We start from the raw sequence: 19,370 nt of genomic DNA on the forward strand, positions 1-19,370 counted from the left end.
ATACCCTCCGGAAAAAAAGAAGCTTAAAGAGAATAAGTAGATTCAAAATACTAAACTTGATGTTAGCCAAAAGTAATTTGATTAATTATATACATTATTTGACTGCTTCATAAGTTGAGTTTGATATAAATGTATAATTTGACAAAACATCAATTTTCAGATTGGTGATTAGAAACACCGCATTGAGTAGTGATATAATGAAAATAGTGTATGTAGTTTAAGGATGAGTTCATTTTCTAAAGTTGAGTTTGGTTTAAACCTTAGAGTCCGCACCTTCACTTGTACAAATGCAAGATGGCTCAGTTTTAAAAAGATTTTAGATTAACTGAAAACCATAGGTTTTTCTCTAAATACAGAAGCTTTACTTACAGGAACCAGATTTTGGAACCTGTTGGAATTTTAAAGGACGGATCAAACATTCTAACCACATGTCTAAAAGAAGAAATTTGTATTTACCATGTATTCATGTGAATTGAAATATTATGTGGTATGAACTCTGGGTCAGCACCAAAAGTAGATGATGCACTGGGTAACAGAAATATTGGTAGCCCGTTGAAAATTTGGTGCTATACATCTTTGTTGCATGTATTTGACGTACTTGAGAAGGTCTTTGGAATTAACATGTTTTACAATTATTTTATGAAAAAATGTTTTTTGACATCCACTTTTTCTCTGACTATCATTTGACTCTGCTTTTTATTTATTAAGTATTATATTTAATAAATATAAATAAATTTTGAATAAAATAATAATATTTAAGTGTTATAATAAAACACAGTATCAAAGTACCGGGATCCTTATTTTATTCCCAAATTTAAGATAGTTACAAAAATTATATCTTCTCGTGAAACTGCGTTGGACTATTCAAAATATAAAGAATGGGACCACAGCGGAAAACCTCCGATTTTACACCCATACTCTTACATGTCTTTAACTTTTAATTTGACATCTCCGTACCATGCCCCATGGACTCTGCTGCGCGGTGGTTTTTAATTTCCAAACGCCACTCCATCTCTTCCGGTCTCATAAAAATTATAAGAATTAATTCTTCGGATAGACTTCATTTTGGTGAAAGTGTGTAAGTTGGTTCTTTTTAAAAGAGTTTTAATTATGTCTTAATATTTTTTAAAATGTCTTAATTAGGCTTTTTTTTAAAAAAATTATTAACAGACATAATTTTGTCTGAATTTTTTTATCAAAATAAAGCAATATTATCTATTTTTAAATTTAAATAATTTTTTATTTATATAAATGTTATATTAACATTTTTATTAAAAATAATTTTTAACATATTATATTATATTGTTAGTGTCACATGTCACACTTTGAACTTAACACATGATAAAAAAAATTGGCTTAATAATGGTCCCAATTTTTGTCAATTTTGTTTGAAATGATCCTTATTTTTTAAAAATGTTCAATGTAGTTCCTTAAGCCTTAATTAACGCCTAAATATGCTTTAATAGGCCTTGAAGAAGTTTTGGACTTGGAAGAAAGAAGCCTTGACCGATTACATCAAGAGAAGGTTTCTATGCATTTATTTGGACGAAAGTTAGGAGTTAGTTGGAAGGGAAGGATCTCACTCATCCCCTTGCCAAAGAAGCTTCAAGGCTCTTTCTTAAGTGCATGTACTTTAGCTCTTTGCTTTAACTATAAAAGAAAACTCAACTAGGTAGCGTATTAGGGGATACCAGGATTGTTTAGGTATACCAGGAGTGGTGAAGAATATTGTGAAACCAAAAGTAGGTGAAACTCAGTGAAGGTCACAATAGTAGGTTGCTATTGTTGTACGAGGACAACCAACAGTGGGTTAAACTCAATTAGACGGTGTATTAGTTTAATACTAGAATCGTTTAGGGATACCCAAAGTGGTGAAGAATACTACACAATCAGGACTAGGTGAAACTCAACTAGACGGTGTATCAAATTGATACCAGAAGCGTTTAGGGATACCGGGAGTGGTTAGAATACTCAAATTTACTTTGTTGAATATTTAATGAGACCCTCTAAGTTATCTTAGAGGAGAACTGGAAGTAGCTTTATTTGAGTGAACCAATATAAAACGCTTGTGTGTTTGAATCTACGGTACAACCAATTATATCATGTAAAAGCGATGTCTCATCACACACGTTAATCCCACAAAAGTGTTATTCCTCACCAAACCTAGGAGAATGATTTAAAAGCTTGTTTTGTAAACGCTTGCAACAGGATAGCGTTTACAACATTAAGGACAACTAGCTCATTAAGATAATTTATTTCATGATCAACTTATTATCAAAGAAAATAAGTTATGAAGACACCATTTAACTCCCTTTCTAGTGTTTTCTCGCAACATCACTTCAAGTTGGCCCAACCTCCTTCTAGGATGTTTCACTAATTCACAACTTCAAGCCAACTCAACACTTCTTCTTCGTGCTTTCGCAATGCCATCACTTCATATAAAAAATGTCAAAGGAGCTTCTCCATCATTTAGTATCAAAGCCTAATTACTTTCCTTGGAGGTTTTCAATAGATAAGTGTTCTAGTTCTTACCCATTTTTGTATTGTATGTTCTTGAATTTTTCGTGTTGTCTCACATGATCCACCATGTCTTATTTGTACTTTTGATCCATGTATATGTTCCATATGTTTTGAAGTTTTGATTCAAACTATTTGTTCTTCTTGAATCAATCCATGTTTTTGTTCTAAGATTTCCATTGTCTATATGAATTACAGTTTTTTGTGTGTCATTTGTCATGGGTTTGGGTTATGTCTTGAGCCATTATTTTTGATTTTATGATCTTATAAGTTTTGTCTAAGTCGTTTGAATCTGAAATTGTCATTACTTCCATGTTAGCCATTAGCCATTTTATTTTCATTTTGCAAAAGTTGAAAAACCTTTGAAACTTGTGTAACCTATAATGGGTAATTTTTTGCATTAATGTTGTGTGCTTTATGTATGAGATTAGTTACTATTTTTCATGCTTGTTTTTAGTTCCTAAACAAGTTCTTAGTCTTAGGTTTTCATAAAGTCTTTTTCAAAATATCAAAATATAAATGGTTTCCTTAGGATTCTCTATATGTTGATTGTCTCAGCCTTGTTAATGGGTATGAATTTTTAAGATTATATGTTGGTTGCTGTTGTCTCAAGAAATATATAAAGAAAAGACAAGTTTCCTCTACAAAAAAGTAAAGAAAAAGAAGAAAAGAAAAGGGACAAAAGAAGTGAAAAAAGAGTTAAAAGAAAAGTGTTACAACAACTATGAAACACATTTTGGACTTGAAATTTGGTATTCTTTCAAATTGTCGTAAGCTTCTTATTCTTGGCTAAGCATATTACACTTCAATTCCTTAGTTTTTTTTTCTTCATCTATTCTAGAACCTTTATTTAGGATTTTTCCTTCGTGTACCTACTTGATTTTGTGCCTTAATTTTAGGTTGTCATTTTCTTGGCTTTGCTTATGTCTTGTCTCACCTAATTTCATTTGAATTTAGTTTCAAAATTGTGTTTTGTTGCTTTTTTTCTTTGGCCTCTTGTGTGCTTGAAAACATCTTGTGGTTTGTGTTTCCTTTTTGAAGTTTGACTAACATTAAAGGTGACATATTAAAGGATTGAAAGAAGGCTACTAGAGGTGCTTCTTTGGACTCGGGAAAGGAGGACATTCAAGACAATTGGGAGAGAAAAACTAAGAGAAGACAAACACTTGAACAAAGCAAGCTTAACATTATTTGCGCATTGTATTTTGCTTTGTATCACGAAACATTTGTGCTCTCGTAGTTCTTTTTGCTTTGTAATTGTTTCATTTGCTCCTTTGCTTGGTGTCTTGGAAAAATGTCATTGGTACAATCCCATCTCTATAGCTAACTTTTTGGTTTTGTCATGGGGAGAGTCTTGTTGTTGATCCTTGTGACAGATACTTCTTTTAACCTCTTCGATCCTATTTTCCTTAAGCTTCCTTGAGGAGTGTTCGTGAGACGCATGCTCTTCCTTTTATGCCTTTTATAGACTTACCCAAGTCTTTTCTTGTGCTTATGAGCATTGTCTCTTATGTGAGCTTTTCCTTCCTTTGCTTTGTTTTACAACTCAGGTCCTGAAGATTTATGCCCATATTCTTCTAAAAGATCCCTTTATGTCTTGTGAGCTCATTCGTTGAGCGATCAAGCTCTTATAGCTCCTAGTTGTGTAATATTCTTCACCACTTCTAGTATCTCTAGACGCTCCTAGTATCCTCCTGATACACCATCTAGTTTAGTTTAACCCACTCCTGGTTGTTGTTGTCAACCAAGTAACCCTTGTTACATTGACCTTGAGTGAGTTTCAGCCACTCCTGGTTGTGCAATATTCTTCATCGCTTCTAGTATCCCTAGACACTCATGGTATCCTCTTGATACATCGTCTATTTGAGTTTACCCCACTCTTGGTTGTCGTTGTCAACCTAGTAACCCTTGTTACTGTGACCTTGACTAAGTTTCACCCATTCTTGGTTGTGCATTATTATTCACCACTCCTAGTATCCTTAGTCAACGAATAACCTCTGTTACCTTGACTAATTGAGTTTCACCCATTCCTAGTTTCCACTAGACAATCCTAGTATCAACCTGATATGTTGTCTAGTAATCCTTAACTCACTTGAGTTAATCACAAGTGTTTAAATTCCTTCAGAATGTGCAATCAATCATATTGCTTACAAGTCTTAGACAATTACTCTCAAAGAGAGGATATATGTTCAATACAATACAATACTTACTCCCTAACTATTTCTCTCTCTTCTCTCTTCTTACAATAGTAAGTTTATACATCAATGAAGCTTGATGGCAATTCTTCTTTCTTTCTGGTGTTTCTCTCTATCTCTCTTTTTCTTTCTCTCTTCTTACAATAGTAAGTATGTATGGCAATGAAGCTTGAGAGTAAATCTCCTTTTTGAGCTCTTCTCTTGTGTAAGAGGATTTGACTCTAATAACTCAGAGAGAGATTCTTAATTCTTCTATTGGAAGGATTTTTCTTTGTATTTCTTAATTCTCCATCATTATCTTTATCTTCTTCTTTGATCCTCTATTTATACACCTTTGATAATAAAGTCGGTAGATGATGCTTGTCCTTGAGATTTGTAACCGTTGGACAAAGCTTGTCCTTGTGATTTGAATTTTCGTAGCTTTTATCGTAGGTGGCAATCATAGGTTGATGTCTTCTTGTCAGAGCAGACTTGCTTTTTAGATCTTTATCAAAGGTAGATTAGACTATTCATTTGCCACGACTTTTGATGAACGAAACATTCCGCTAATGTCTTTTTCTTTCTAACGATCATTTCTGACTTGCATTGGATAGAACAGATGAATGCTTGTACTAGATATCCTGCATAAATTAGAATAAATGTCTACATAATAGATATGTCCTTTTTCTTATTTACCTTGTTGCTTTTAAACGTTGAGCGTTTAATGACATTCAATGCTTGTTTAGAACAATCTAGGTTTTCATGTGTTCTACCGTTTGGTTAGGTTTTGACAGACAATTTTTCTATTAAGAATACTAAATTTGTCATGAAAGTTTTATCATTGAATTAGAGTGTGTTTGGCACGTGGTATCATTTAGCTTGTAGGATGTTTTTTTCTTAGCTAGTTTTTGTTTGGTAGATAGTTGTTATTTTCAAGAGTGTGTTTAGTGAAATGTCTTTTATCATGTGTTTCGAAGCAAGTTTTGTTCTTTTGGTGTGTCTATCAAACTCATCATGTTATGGTGAGAGTTTGTCTAGTTCGGGTAAACCATTTAGGTTTTTCTAACCAACGTGTTTAGCACGATGTTTTCCATTACATCGTTTGAGACTTTTTAGCGTGCCTTCATCGTTTGACACTTTTATCAATTGCGGCATATTGAGAGAATATTATCGTCATCTAGTTCTATAAGACTCTTTTTGACGTGTTTGGTGGTGTGTCTTGTTTAGCAAGATTCTCATTTGATATGAGTTTTTGGATTTTGAGATGTTCTTCCAAACACATCTTTCAATCCTTCTATATTTAAGCTATGCTTAGAATTAGTTTGATCATTGTTAAGTGAGGCTTGTTTATTGTTTGTTCTTCCTGGAGAGGTCGTTAAGGATACTTCTTACAAAGCCCTTCGTTCCTAGTAGTTTTCTTTAAGCCTTGTTTACCTATTTGTGTTGTAGCTTTTCATGTCGAAACATTTTTTGGATTCCTAGTGTTTTGTTGTTTATATTTGTGAATTAAATGCTTTTAGCTCTTATGTTTTTTTATTTTATTTCTTTCATTTGTTGTCATCTCTTTGTCTTAGTTTTTCCAATAGATTTGTTATGTATACACCTTTTATTATATACTTAGTGTTCCTATTAAACGTTAGTATTTTGATTATGGTGAACTTCTTCTTTGTTTGTATTTCTCTGTTTCTACTGTTTTACAATCTAAGACTATACTCAAGACTGCTTCGTTTAATGTTGTTTGTTTAAACTTCAAAATCAAAGATGTTGTAGACGAGCTTGTCTTGTCTCAACATGTTTGATTAATAATTAGTATCAATTGTTAGCAGAAATAATTGTCATCAACTGATATGACTCCTGAACTTTCTTTGCAGGTATATTTAGGTTAGGATCCACCTGTATCAAAGAAAAGACCAAAGATGCATTATGATTGTTGGCCATCATGATGTTGCTTTTGTTGTGGTGGTTCACTAAAGTCAATTCAAAAAAGAAATCACGAAAGGGTCTATTCAGTGTATAAGTGAAGGTAGTTAACCATGTGAAATACAATGTTAGATGAAGTTGATCGCGTCATGGATGAAGTTGAAGACTAGGGCATAATAGTACATTTTAGAGAGTTCAAAGATTATGATAATGATAATAAGATTTGCCTCTTAAATATTTCTTTTTTCAACCTTATGTATTTTCTTCTTTTATATTTACAGGGTAATTATCAATGAATGTATTTTACCTTAAATCATCAATAAAATTAATTTTGGTTAATTTTTGTGTATTTTAGAAATTTATATATTTTGTTTACTTCTTATTATAAAAGACAAATTTCATTAAATTGAGAAACTATAAATGTAGGTGGATAATTATAAATAAGAAAGGTTTCAAACTTCTATAAATTAATAAGAAGAAGTTATTGCTCTAAAAAAACCCCGCATAAAAAAAAACTTCCACAAATTAATAGTTACAACCCTAACCGTGGAGGTTTGAAAAGCTCTCACAAATTAATTTGTGGAGAATAAAAACCTTGACAAATTAAAAAATAAATCTCTATTAAATATCAATTTTTTTTTCATGCATTCTGCTTCTCAAAAAGCATTTTTAATCATATATAAAATTGAACTCTAGTTTGTTTGGATAATATTTAGCAGATTAGCAGTTAAAATAAATTAAACCTTTTGGTAAAGTCAATGTCATAAACTTTTACTTTTATACTATTATTACTGAAAAAGATAAACAAGAAAAACATTTTTTTTACTCTAAAAAAATTATCCAAACAAGAACACATAAAGCTTCATTTGGTGCCTGCAACAGGGTAGAAGAATTGTGTTATATTTTAAACTAGAGATGCATGTTACCATCATTTAGCATGTTCTAGTACTCACATGGTAGGCCAAAAGAAACTGGGTCCCTTTTCATTATAAAAATCTAAAGGCTTCACCATGTGAACTGTGTTAAATGAATCTCACAGTGGCTGAATTGTTCCAATATTAGAAAATAGAGAATCTCTTTTGCACTCTCCTCAACCGACAAAGAAACACAAACAAAGGAGTTTCATAAATATGGGAAGAAAAAACATAATTTTATACCTCACCCTCTTCCTTGCTTACCCCGTGATTCTCACCAAATGCACCTCAAATTTAACTCTCACATTCTATTCTTGCTTCTTATATTATTACATCTTTATCTTATCCCTTCAAAAACACACTCACAGTTACCAACACTCCACAAATTTCTGCACCCTCATGGCCACTCTGATGAAGCTGTTTTTTTCATTTGCCATTTCGGTTATCTTGGTTTCAAAGGGTGTGAGTTCAACTACTACTGAGCCTACAATTTCAGCTTCTCCAGGAGTTTTGCCTTATGTGTCTGCTCCTGATATTTCATCATTTTTTCCCACTCCAAGTGGCTATCAACCACTGAGTTATGATACTTCTTCTGAGGCACCAGCTCCTGCACCCTCTTCAGGGGAATTTCAGGGCAAAATCTCTTCTGCTTCAGCTAGGTTCCATTCTGCTGCTCTCATTGTTGCTCTTCTCCTATCTTTTGCAGTCATAAGTAGTAACATGGTTATTGTTTGAGTATTTACTATATAATTGTCTTCTCTTCAAGGCTTTTTCACTCTTCTTCCTACCTTATTATGTACTTTATACATTCACTTCTGCCCAATTCGTTGATTCTCATGAACTTTGTTCCAATTTCCTGGTGAGATCTTGCTACAGGAAAAATTAGTAAGAATTTTCTGGTTTTAGTGTTTTTTTATTTTTAAAAGTCAAAGCAGAGTATTTATGGACTGCTAAGCGACTGATGTTTGTAGTAAAATCAGATTCAGTATTAGCAACTATTTTTTTTTTTTCTGTCTAGAAAATTAAACTCGAGATTCTCGTATTGTATTTGATTAAATGTTGGCGTGTGACTCATTATTTGGTAATGTGTTTGGTATTTTTATGAAATTGGTAATATTTAAACATAGTAGAATAAAGTTTTAGACTATTTATCACGAATAATAACTTATTTAAACATTAAACTACGCAACAACTTAGTTTTATATTGATTTATCTCAACTAGTGTTACGTTTAGTTTTTTCTTAAGACAAGATGTTTCACTAATTAAAATACCGATTATAAATGAATAAACAAATCACTTCTAATTATAAGAAGTGCACAAACCGGTTATTTTGTTTCAATTTTCTCTTGAGATTAAAATCTCAAAAGATAATTAAAAAAAAAAACTCTCAAAGAGAAAGATTGATTTAAGTTTATTGGTGAGTTCACAAAGTAAAAAATACAAAAAATTTAATTTTTTTTAAGAAATTGTAACACTTACTCAAAATATAATATGTAAACTTATTTTCTCTGTCTGTTTACAAAATTTGGTTTTTTTAAAAAAGTATATATATATATATATATATATATATATATATATATATATATATATATATATATATATATATATATATATCAAATTGCCACAAACAATACTTAATTTATCATAGCAAATGTAAAATGACTTCTTTAAGGGTTTATAGTGTCATGAACTCATTCATTTCAAGGCATCTAATAATTCCACCACAAATATTGATGACATCAAGTGGTGAATAATATAGTGATTATGGTGCATCAAAGCCAGTAATATTGTAAAACTTATTCTATAATAGTGAAAGACACACAAAAGTTAATTAACTTATTCTATAATAGTGAAAGACACACAAAAGTTAATTGAATATATTTTTTTTCGGAGTTATTGAAGATCTACATTCATAGGCTTCCATTATACTATAAAAAAAAATACAAAATGACTAATTTGATAGTTCTTGTGTTGTTCATAAGCTAACAATTAGCTTACACATTATTATCATGAAATATGTGATTTGATTAAGTCTTTTAGTGGAGTTATTGTGCAAGAATTTTATAAAAATTGTTGTTAAAAAGTGGACTTTAACCCTAACTCAACTCTATAAAATCGGTTTGTGTAGATGAAGTTTTAACTTCCACTTATATAATATGAAATCGTCTTATTTCTAGGCGACATGAGACTTCCAACACACCTCCCATATACATCTCGAGCATGAGACTAGACATTAATGAGTAGTCCGATAGCGGCTCAATAGTAGGTGGAATAATATGCTCAACAAACAATAAATATTATGATAGTAGGTGGTACAATAGACCAAACAAACAAGAAATCTCGTTAGGATGGGTTTTAATGCATGACTTTGATATCATGTTAAGAAAGTCTAACTCAACTACACAAAACTAGGTTGTAAGGTAAAATTTGCACTCACTTATATACTATGAAATTATCTTATCTCTAATCGATGAAAGAATTCTAACCATTATCTTTAGGATATTGTGTAGCATAGGACTCCACCGATGTTTTCACAATAGTTAATACATAAAATATGATTAAGTCAAACTTGTTACTAGACTTACTGAATAAGCTAAGATTTCATTAAAGCATTAGAAAGATTTCATTAAAGCCATCAATCCATGGTTTAAATGTCCAAAACATCCTCTTAAAGAGGATGTGGTCCTCATCTAACTGGTTACCTTGATATGTTGGTTGGGTATTCATTTTTCAAATAAACTCAAGTAAACTTGCTTTAGCTTTTGAAGGGATGACAAATTTTGGTATGACTCTTCCCAATTGTCATAAACCTTTTCTATGGCTAATTATTTTATGAGTCAAGCCTTCTTATAAGTAATTGTATACTCTAGGGTTGACTTTATGTGAGCTATTATGATAGAGGGTTGTTGAAACAAAATCATAATGTCTAGCAACTTAAGTTTTAAAGTTTATCAAAAAATATTCAATGAAATATTGCCTTTGTAAAATAACGTCTAATGAAAGAAAACTTTTTCTTTAAAGAATAATCTAATAGATGATATGTGTAACAAACAACGTCTGAACGTCTAAAAAGTTAACATGTTATAAAAAACACCTTACAAAGTGAAGCGTTTTTCTAAAACTAACGTTTTATCAAGCAAATATCTTATGAAACGAAAGTCATAAACAATACTAAAAAACATATGTAAGTGTCTAATCAATAAACTAAACTCAGACCAACGCTAAACGATAGAAAGTTCCTAAAAAAAAGCATCCAAACATTTTTCTGTCAGAACTACAATGACATATTGATGAGTGCATATTTATGCCCACATTTATGTTTTAAAATTCAATTTTTTGATGAGATTCTTGTGCTTAAATAATTGATTTAAAGTGAATTTGTGATGATTGACTTTATCAAGTTTAGGAATTAAAGAGGCTTAAAATGTGATTTTAGTTGCATAAATTATTTTGGAGAGTCTAATGTTTATTGATGCAGATGGAATTAAAGTTTGAATTGCAATTTTGAAAAGAAAGAAAAGGCTAAAGTGCAATTAGAAGAAATTTCTAGACTTCTGGGCAATTTTGAATAAAATAAAATGGGTTGAATTGTAATTTTGGGCAAGTTCAAATTTGTTAGATATTTTAAAAGATAATATGGAGAAAATATATCCTAAGATATTTTATTTGATATTGGTAAACAATTACCTTATTTAACTATATCAATAAATATCAAAAGATAATATTTGTCAAATCTTTTTGAATCTAGAAAAGATATTATCAAATATTCTCAAAAACCGATTAAACTGTTGAATATTTGGAAGATATTAGATATAAAATAAAAGATTTTATCAACAGAAGATTTAGAGTGCAAGCCCAATCAAGCTTATATAAAGAGACCCAGGGGAGGCAGAAATCACAACTCATTCATTCTCTCAGACTCCCTCCTCCACTTGGAAGCATTCATCCACCACTCCTTTCATTTTATTTCATCATGTATTCTACTCCATTCATGGAGGGCTAAGCTTCTAGGGCTATTCCACTGTAATTTCATTATGGATTATGAGGTTAAGTTGAATTTATGAATCTGTTTCTTTTGATTATTGATTTGAGTTATTCTTCTTCTAAGTCTTTCATCTCTCAATCATATTAAAAGTAATGATTTTTGCATCATAAGGTGTTTGAATCTACATGCATATTAATCATATGAGTCCAAGGGTTTCTAGGTTTGATTGATAATCTACTTTGATTAAATTTAGGAACTTTCATATGATTAAACGGGTTTTTGCTATCAATTGAGAATGTACTTTGATTGGTGGTAATAATTTCAACTATAATTAATTGAGAATTTACTTTGATTAATTAGCTTTTAATATTTGGTTAGGAGATTTAAGAATGGACATGATTAAACACAATAGAATTTGATTAAGAATGTACTTTGGTTGAATTCATTATGAATAATCTAGAAAGGTCTTGCCTTTGATTGAGAATCTACTTTGGTTAATTGCATGATCGCCCTCCAATTAATTAGGAATGTACTTTAATTAATTTGAAACTTGAACAATAATCAATTGAACAATGATCTGTGGATAACCGATGATGAATCTATCTTGGAAAAGCAGTGGAATTAGCCTATTTCATCATAATTGTTTCTAAGTTTTCTCATTGTTCTTTAAACATTCTTCAAACATTAATTTCATTAGCATAGTTTCTCACTTTCATTCTTGAGCATTGCGTAACATTCATAAGATTCAAATATTGAAAAGCAATTTCGTATTTGTTGAGAGACGACTCAGGGTTACTTTAACCCTATCTACTTTCTTGACTACTGACATGGCAATATTGAAGTTGCCTTGAAAAGTAGTATTAATTTGATAGCTTCAACGACAGCGTATCACGTATGCGTATTCAAAAGATAAAATGTTTAAAAGCTAGTACTTGATATCACATGAAAAACTTTATAAGACAAGCATCTAATAAATATGTCATATACACCATTTATATTAAAATGATCGTTAAACATGCATTAATTAAATGATATTGACATATGAGAATGCTCTAAACACATTATATACTTTACAATCATCAACAGATAAAATATTTAATACTATACAAAAAAGTGTCTTTGTGCTTGCATGCCTTGTTCTCGTTATCTGTGTAGAAAATAACAACACTAAGTTTTATCTAAGAGCTCTAAACATAGAGACGTTAAAAAACAAGAATACATATTCAAAGCTACTAACCTAGAAGAATCGTACAAGCTATCTTCGTGAAAAAGCCCTACTGGCCTACAACGTATACCTGAGTTTGATCAAGCCATATTTATCAAACACTGTTTTAAACTTTTATAACTTCTTCTATGGATACGTCATGGATAATTTGATTACATATCTTCAATGTTATTTTTAGTAAACACATCCTTTAGATGCTTTAGTCAATAACCGATATTTCGTTAAGTATTGTATATTAAACATCAAAATATGAGTTGTTAGACGGTCTAGTCTCTCTAGATGATCTTATCTTTAACAACCTTAAATTTAAACTTATTCATGATAACAAACTTTGAGACTTCAAAAGATATTATGCTATCCTACACCTATTTTCTTATTGATTTCACATAAAATCTTAATAAAGAGGAATTTCAATCAATCCACCAATGACACTTAAAAGAACATGCAATTATTGATCTTTCAACCAAAAATCTTCTACTCTTTTAGAGAAGACAAAGATGACATCCTAATTCAAAGTGTAAATGATAAAGATGATAAAAAACTGTCACCATTTCAAACATCTATGGACAAAATAATACATCACTCAAAACATAGTGTAAAACTCACCGTAACAATTATTTGACTTCCCCATAAAATACTTTATTGATTAGTTCTCGATATAAAAGAACATATGCAACATATTATTAATTGATTCCCTATTATAAACTAATACATTTACAAGATAAATATGTCACACCAAACTAAATTTGAAGTGTGGGAATTGAGATAATAAAAACAATATTATGCTCTAAAGAGCAATATTAAAAAATAAGGAAATTAAAAGGTGTCAATAGATGTGTTTGTATGCTGATTTCATATTGCCCTAGTAAAATATATTGATCCTTCAAGAGGTGAATACTCTCGTAATTTGCAAGTAAATTACTTTTGATTTTCCTAAAACTTCAAGTTAGATTCTACACATTAATTTGCGAGTGAATTTAAGTTATATACTTATGGTCATCACTCCTAAGCTGACATCTCATAAATTCCAAACGCAGTTTAGACTATAAAATCATGACAGTTTATAATAATTACATAAAACACCAAAAATATTTGTATATTTTCCCACTCAATAATTTGGAGATTCAAATGCAATACGCAGAACACGCATTCTGAACTGTAAGTAAATCACCTTCGATTATCAATGCCTGGGACGTGAAGCAAGTTCAAATCACATTGCATGGAAACAACAACACTGACGATGACTCGGTTAGTGTTCAGAACAACACCATCAACCGCACGTCGCAAACGTGCTTATTCCACATGGCAGACCAATACCGCGAACCTTACGAGCATGTTCGGCAAATACGTGGACAAAACCAGCGTCTCTAGCTGGAACACCGTCATCGCTGACCTCGCTCGAAGCGGCGATTTCATGGAAGCTCTCAGCGCATTTTCCTCCATGCGCAAGCTCTCTCTACATCCCAACCGCTCCACCTTCCCATGCGCCATCAAGGCCTGTGCCGCACTCTCCGATCTCCGCGCCGGCGTGCAGACCCACCAGCAGGCGTTCGCATTTGGGTTCGGCCACGACCTCTTCGTCTCCGCCGCGCTCGTCGACATGTACTCCAAATGCGGCTTCCCTGACCTCGCGCGCTACCTTTTCGACGAAATTCCCAGCCGAAACGTCGTTTCGTGGACATCCATGATTGCAGGCTACATCCGAAACGACCGCGCCCAGGAAGCCGTTTGCCTCTTTAAGGAGTTGTTGGCGGAGGACAGTGGGAGTGCGGAATCTGAGTATGAGGCTTTCGTGGATTCCATGCTTGTGGGGTGTGTTCTTTCGGCGTGTTCGCGGGTGGGGTGGAGGAGTGCGACTGAAGGGGTTCATGGGTTGGTGGTCAAGAGGGGGTTTGAGGGGTGTGTGGGTGTTGGGAATACTTTGATGGATGCTTATGCCAAGTGTGGAGAAATGGGGGTGGCGAGGAAAGTGTTTGATGGAATGCATGAGAGTGATGTCTGCTCTTGGAACTCTATAATTTCTCAGTATGCGCAGAATGGGTTGTCAGCTGAGGCTTTCTGTGTTTTTGCTGACATGGTGAAGAGTGGCAAGGTTAAATATAACGAGGTGACATTGTCTGCGGTGTTGTTGGCCTGCGCGAATTCAGGAGCTTTGCAGCTGGGAAAGTGCATACATGACCAGGTGTGTTACTTAATGCACCGGTTCATTTGGTCTTTAGACACCGATTTACATTTGGTGGTTACTTGAAAATTTTATATTTTGGTTCCTACCTGATGAAATTGTTTATACATTGGTCCTAACTGCTTGTTGAAGTTATCATGATGTTCGATGTTTTCTGAGTTTGTAAACATTTTATGACGAAATTAAATATTTAATTGACTAGTGTTTGTCAAACACTGCAAACATCTAATAGCATTGTAACTGTGGCAAAGGACGGGGGCGGCAAATTTGTTGTAATATTTTTTTTTGGCTTAAATTCACTCTTGGTCTCCATAGTTTTATGAATGTGAAATTTTAGTTCTTATAAAATTTTGATTGCTCGTTCGATCTTTCAGTTTTTAAAATTGAACAATTTTTGTCTAAAGTTAATATGTCATCTAATTCTAACAAAAAATAGTGATGTGTCTGTTAGCGATAACAGGTTTTAAACCTTACCGTTGATATCCTATTTGGATAACTAACTACGCTTTTTCACCAACCATGCGTCAGATTTTTTTTTAACAATTAGATAATATTAATAGTAAACTAGAATGGTTTATTTTGAAAATTTGAAAGTTCAAATGAGCAATTAAATTTTTATAGAAACTAAAATTGTACATCCTTGAAACTATGATGAGTAAGAGAAGATTTATGCCTTTTTTGTATAAACCAAAATTATGAGTTTTTCTTCATTTAATAAGGACCAAAACGGAAACATGGTGTAAACTGTCCAAGTTTAGGTTCCAAATTTTAATTTATTTTTGCTCCAATTTTTGGTCCTAAAATTGTATTTATGTATGGAATAATTAGCGAGTGCCTAGATTTTTGTTGGTCTCACCGGCTCGTTTTCTTGTACTATAGGTTATAAAGATGGATATGGAGGATAGTGTGGTTGTAGGTACATCTATAGTGGATATGTACTGCAAATGTGGGAGAGTTGAGATGGCTAGGAAGGCATTTGACCGCATGAACATGAAGAATGTTAAGTCATGGACTGCTATGGTTGCTGGTTACGGAATGCATGGCCGTGCAAAAGAGGCTATGGAAGTCTTCTACGAGATGATAAGATCTGGAGACAAGCCGAATTACATTACTTTTGTGTCAGTTTTAGCTGCATGCAGCCATGCTGGTTTGTTAAAAGAAGGCCGGCATTGGTTTAATAGAATGAAAAGTGAATTTAATGTTGAACCTGGTATTGAGCACTATTCTTGCATGGTTGATCTCCTCGGGCGTGCTGGCTATCTTAATGAGGCTTATCGTTTGATCCTGGAAATGAAGGTGAAACCTGATTTTATAATCTGGGGTTCCCTTCTTGGGGCTTGTAGGATTCATAAAAATGTGGAACTTGGGGAGATCTCTGCTAAAAAACTATTTCAGTTAGATCCAAGTAGTTGTGGGTACTATGTTCTACTCTCTAATATTTATGCTGATGCTGGAAGGTGGGATGAAGTTGAGAGGATGAGGATATTGATGAAGAGTCGTGGGTTGCTTAAAACCCCTGGATATAGTATAGTAGAGCTCAAGGGTAGGGTACATGTATTCTTAGTTGGAGACAAAGAACATCCTCAACATGAGAAGATTTATGAGTACCTAGACAAATTAAATGTCAAGCTGCAAGCACTTGGGTATATGCCAAATTTGACCTCAGTTCTTCATGATGTTGATGAGGAAGAGAAAGGAATGGTTCTAAGAGTTCATAGTGAGAAACTAGCAGTTTGCTTTGGAATCATGAATTCAGTTCCTGGGTCAGTGATCCATATCATAAAAAATCTTAGAATTTGTGGTGACTGCCACATTGCAATTAAATTTATTTCCAAAGCAGTAAATCGAGAAATTGTTGTCAGAGATTCTAAGCGGTTTCATCATTTTAAGGATGGTATGTGTTCATGTGGGGACTACTGGTGACAGCAATTGAAATAATGGTAGCCAAAATCTATGGTGTAGGTTGTGCATTATGTATTCATCTTACTAGCCAGACATGGAGCTATGAAAGTGCATATCTATCTTAAATACACTGTTTAATTTGATTTTGGAGTGAACAGTGGATCCATTAGATCCAGTTATTAGGATAATGGAAAAAAAGGCACTGATCTTTTAGTGACTAATACTCAGTTTGAATGTACAATGTTATAGTACACATGAGATCACCGTAGAACCAACTGCAAATAACATATGATGACTGTTTTTTACTACATGCCTCAAGACATGTAAAGTCGCACCTATAGTATCGTCGGTACAAGTGCTCACTTAGTTACTAAAGGAAAAAGTATATCATAACAACGTTCTGCAAAAAAAAATTCTGAGTGTCGATTGCTTGCATAGAATACTAGATTTTGAAGAGCTTGCCTGTAGATCTTCCTCCTGCTCTTGAAGTCTGTGGTTGATCACATTCTGAATCAGCATTGGAGTGGGTTAAAGAAATCTGCAGGGCCCTGTTCTCAGTCTTCAAAGTTTCCACCTTTAGTCTAAGCCTTCTGATGGTTTCTCTCTTTTCATCATTTCTTTGGACCAGCAGTAGCAACTGGTGCAGATTGTCCTGTGTAAGTTTTGTTTGATACTTTAGTGTCGACCACAAATTGTCACATTTGAAACTGATCATTGGAGGATCTTCAGTTCTCTGATTTAATTCCGAATCGTCAATCTTCTCTTCAGTGGTTGAAAATTTTGTCATTCTGTCCTCCATTTGAATATTTCTGCGTTCTGGTTTTAATTTCGTGCTGCATGTGCCTGCTGATAACAGTTCATGGCATTCATCTCCTTGCTCGTTTGAAAGATCAAAACCAAGGATACTACGGTCAATTTTGATATTGGAGTGCTCCAAGGAACATTCATCTCCTTGGTTATTTTTATCTCTCAATTTACCTATTGCTCTTTTATTGCAGATAGAACAAATGGTTCTTGATGTACCAGAAGATGATAAAGATCCAGATTGGAAGGTACCCTGAGAGGTTTTTAACTTCAGTTGGTTATATGCTATGGCTAACACACGGTAAGATTGGCCAAAATCTTCAAGCATCTCTATGAGATCTTCTCTCCATTCGCAATGCATGAGTTCTTTTGGAGAATTGTCACCATCTAAAATGGTCTTCATAGCATCCAATTTCTCATCCAAGTCTAAAAAGTTATTAAAATTCAGGTGTTTGTGAGTATATACTGCAGAATAACTAGGTTAAGACCTTATGTATATTCCAATAATGTTTGTTTGACTTTGAGCAACTCCTACAGGCAATAAATAAGCCAGAAATCCCAGATTTTAAACCTGGAATTTTGGTTAAGAGGGATGTCTAAGGGATTTTGAGGACTAAAAATATTACTACTTGATAATTAATGTGCAATATATATTCCAGGTGCTCCTATTGAACCTTTTCTGAGAGGACAGTTTCTAATCTAGTATATGAAATCGACTTCAAACATGCCTTTTTCTAGCCTCAGTTCATGTCACCCCCTCCCTCTTTCAGTAGTCAACTTCACTTTCTACAACTTTATAATATGCTTTTAATGCAAAGTTGAGTCAAAGAACGCTAACAAGTTAAAGTATGGAAATACTAGTTGCACATATATTTAGTCTGCAAAATAGAACTTTTACACCTCAGCAAGCATGCATGTGTATGTATATCTGTATGAGTATGAGTGACTAAGATAGAGAGAACCTGATATGGTTGTTTGAAGCCATTGAGACTGATAGATAGGAGCAGAACTCCATGATTCAGGATCTTTATTCTCCATGGTCAAATGTGTCTTCTTCAACTCCGAGCAAGATAATTTATTAGAGGAGAAACGGTGACAACAGGGTAAAGTGTAAGGAAACAAGTAAAGTATAGAATTTGAAGAGGAAGATTTATGCCATGATGGACTTTGTATATTGCAGCAGACCAAAGTTAAGCAGATTCTTTAACAAATTAGAAAGCATCCTGTGGCAGAGTTCTATAGTTTCCAATTTCCTATTTTAACTCAAAAAATTTGGTTGACTTTTTATAAACCATTTCAATAATATTCATTTATTTAAAGCACACGTTATTTTGTAATGACTATAATATTGACAGTTCAGCTGTGTTAGTTTGCAGCATAATAAACAATGGAGTAATCTTTGGTCATAATTAATCGTACCTAATATGTAATTTATTTCAAGTTCTTTTAATAAAATAATAGGCAACGTAATAACTGTGAAATACACTAACATGCCATCCAAAATAACTATTTTAAAAATCATATCATATGAATAGTGATTTTTATTCGGTAGGCTATTTAAGATACATGAGATCCCACATGCTCTAAACCATAAGCTTTAGGCATGATTAAAAATTATTTTTGATTTGTCATAAATAATTTTGGAAATATTTATAAAATATTTAGTCAAAATTACTTTGTATATTTAATAAAAGCTTTAATCCTTTATCATGTTAAATTATTTAATAAAATTAGTATGATATTTTT

At 32.7% G+C, this 19,370-nt stretch overlaps 3 protein-coding genes across 3 annotated transcripts; 2 read left to right on the top strand and 1 right to left on the bottom strand.

Moving 5' to 3' along the window:
• Positions 1–7,684: 7,684 nt before the first annotated feature.
• LOC148197779 (uncharacterized) lies at positions 7,685–8,441 on the top strand. The gene has a single exon (XM_088091978.1). It carries the CDS (start codon positions 7,742–7,744, stop codon positions 8,258–8,260), a length of 519 nt encoding a protein of 172 aa, XP_087948104.1. The 5' UTR covers positions 7,685–7,741; the 3' UTR covers positions 8,261–8,441.
• A 5,355-nt stretch (positions 8,442–13,796) lies between these two features.
• On the top strand, positions 13,797–16,975 carry LOC124840879 (pentatricopeptide repeat-containing protein At3g26782, mitochondrial-like). Its single transcript, XM_047317013.2, has 2 exons — positions 13,797–14,918; positions 15,798–16,975. Exons 1-2 carry the CDS (start codon positions 13,956–13,958, stop codon positions 16,839–16,841), a joined length of 2,007 nt encoding a protein of 668 aa, XP_047172969.2. The 5' UTR covers positions 13,797–13,955; the 3' UTR covers positions 16,842–16,975.
• Positions 16,976–17,127: 152 nt separating this feature from the next.
• Positions 17,128–18,986, bottom strand: LOC124840877 (protein NETWORKED 3C-like). The gene is made up of 2 exons (XM_088092195.1): positions 18,587–18,986; positions 17,128–18,050 (listed from the first exon to the last, which is right to left on the bottom strand). Exons 1-2 carry the CDS (start codon positions 18,660–18,662, stop codon positions 17,263–17,265), a joined length of 864 nt encoding a protein of 287 aa, XP_087948321.1. The 5' UTR covers positions 18,663–18,986; the 3' UTR covers positions 17,128–17,262.
• Positions 18,987–19,370: the final 384 nt, after the last annotated feature.

The sequence above is a fragment of the Vigna umbellata genome, chromosome 5 (assembly GCF_029865625.1).
Source record: "Vigna umbellata cultivar VRB3 chromosome 5, Vumbellata_1.0, whole genome shotgun sequence".
Lineage (NCBI taxonomy): Eukaryota > Viridiplantae > Streptophyta > Magnoliopsida > Fabales > Fabaceae > Vigna > Vigna umbellata.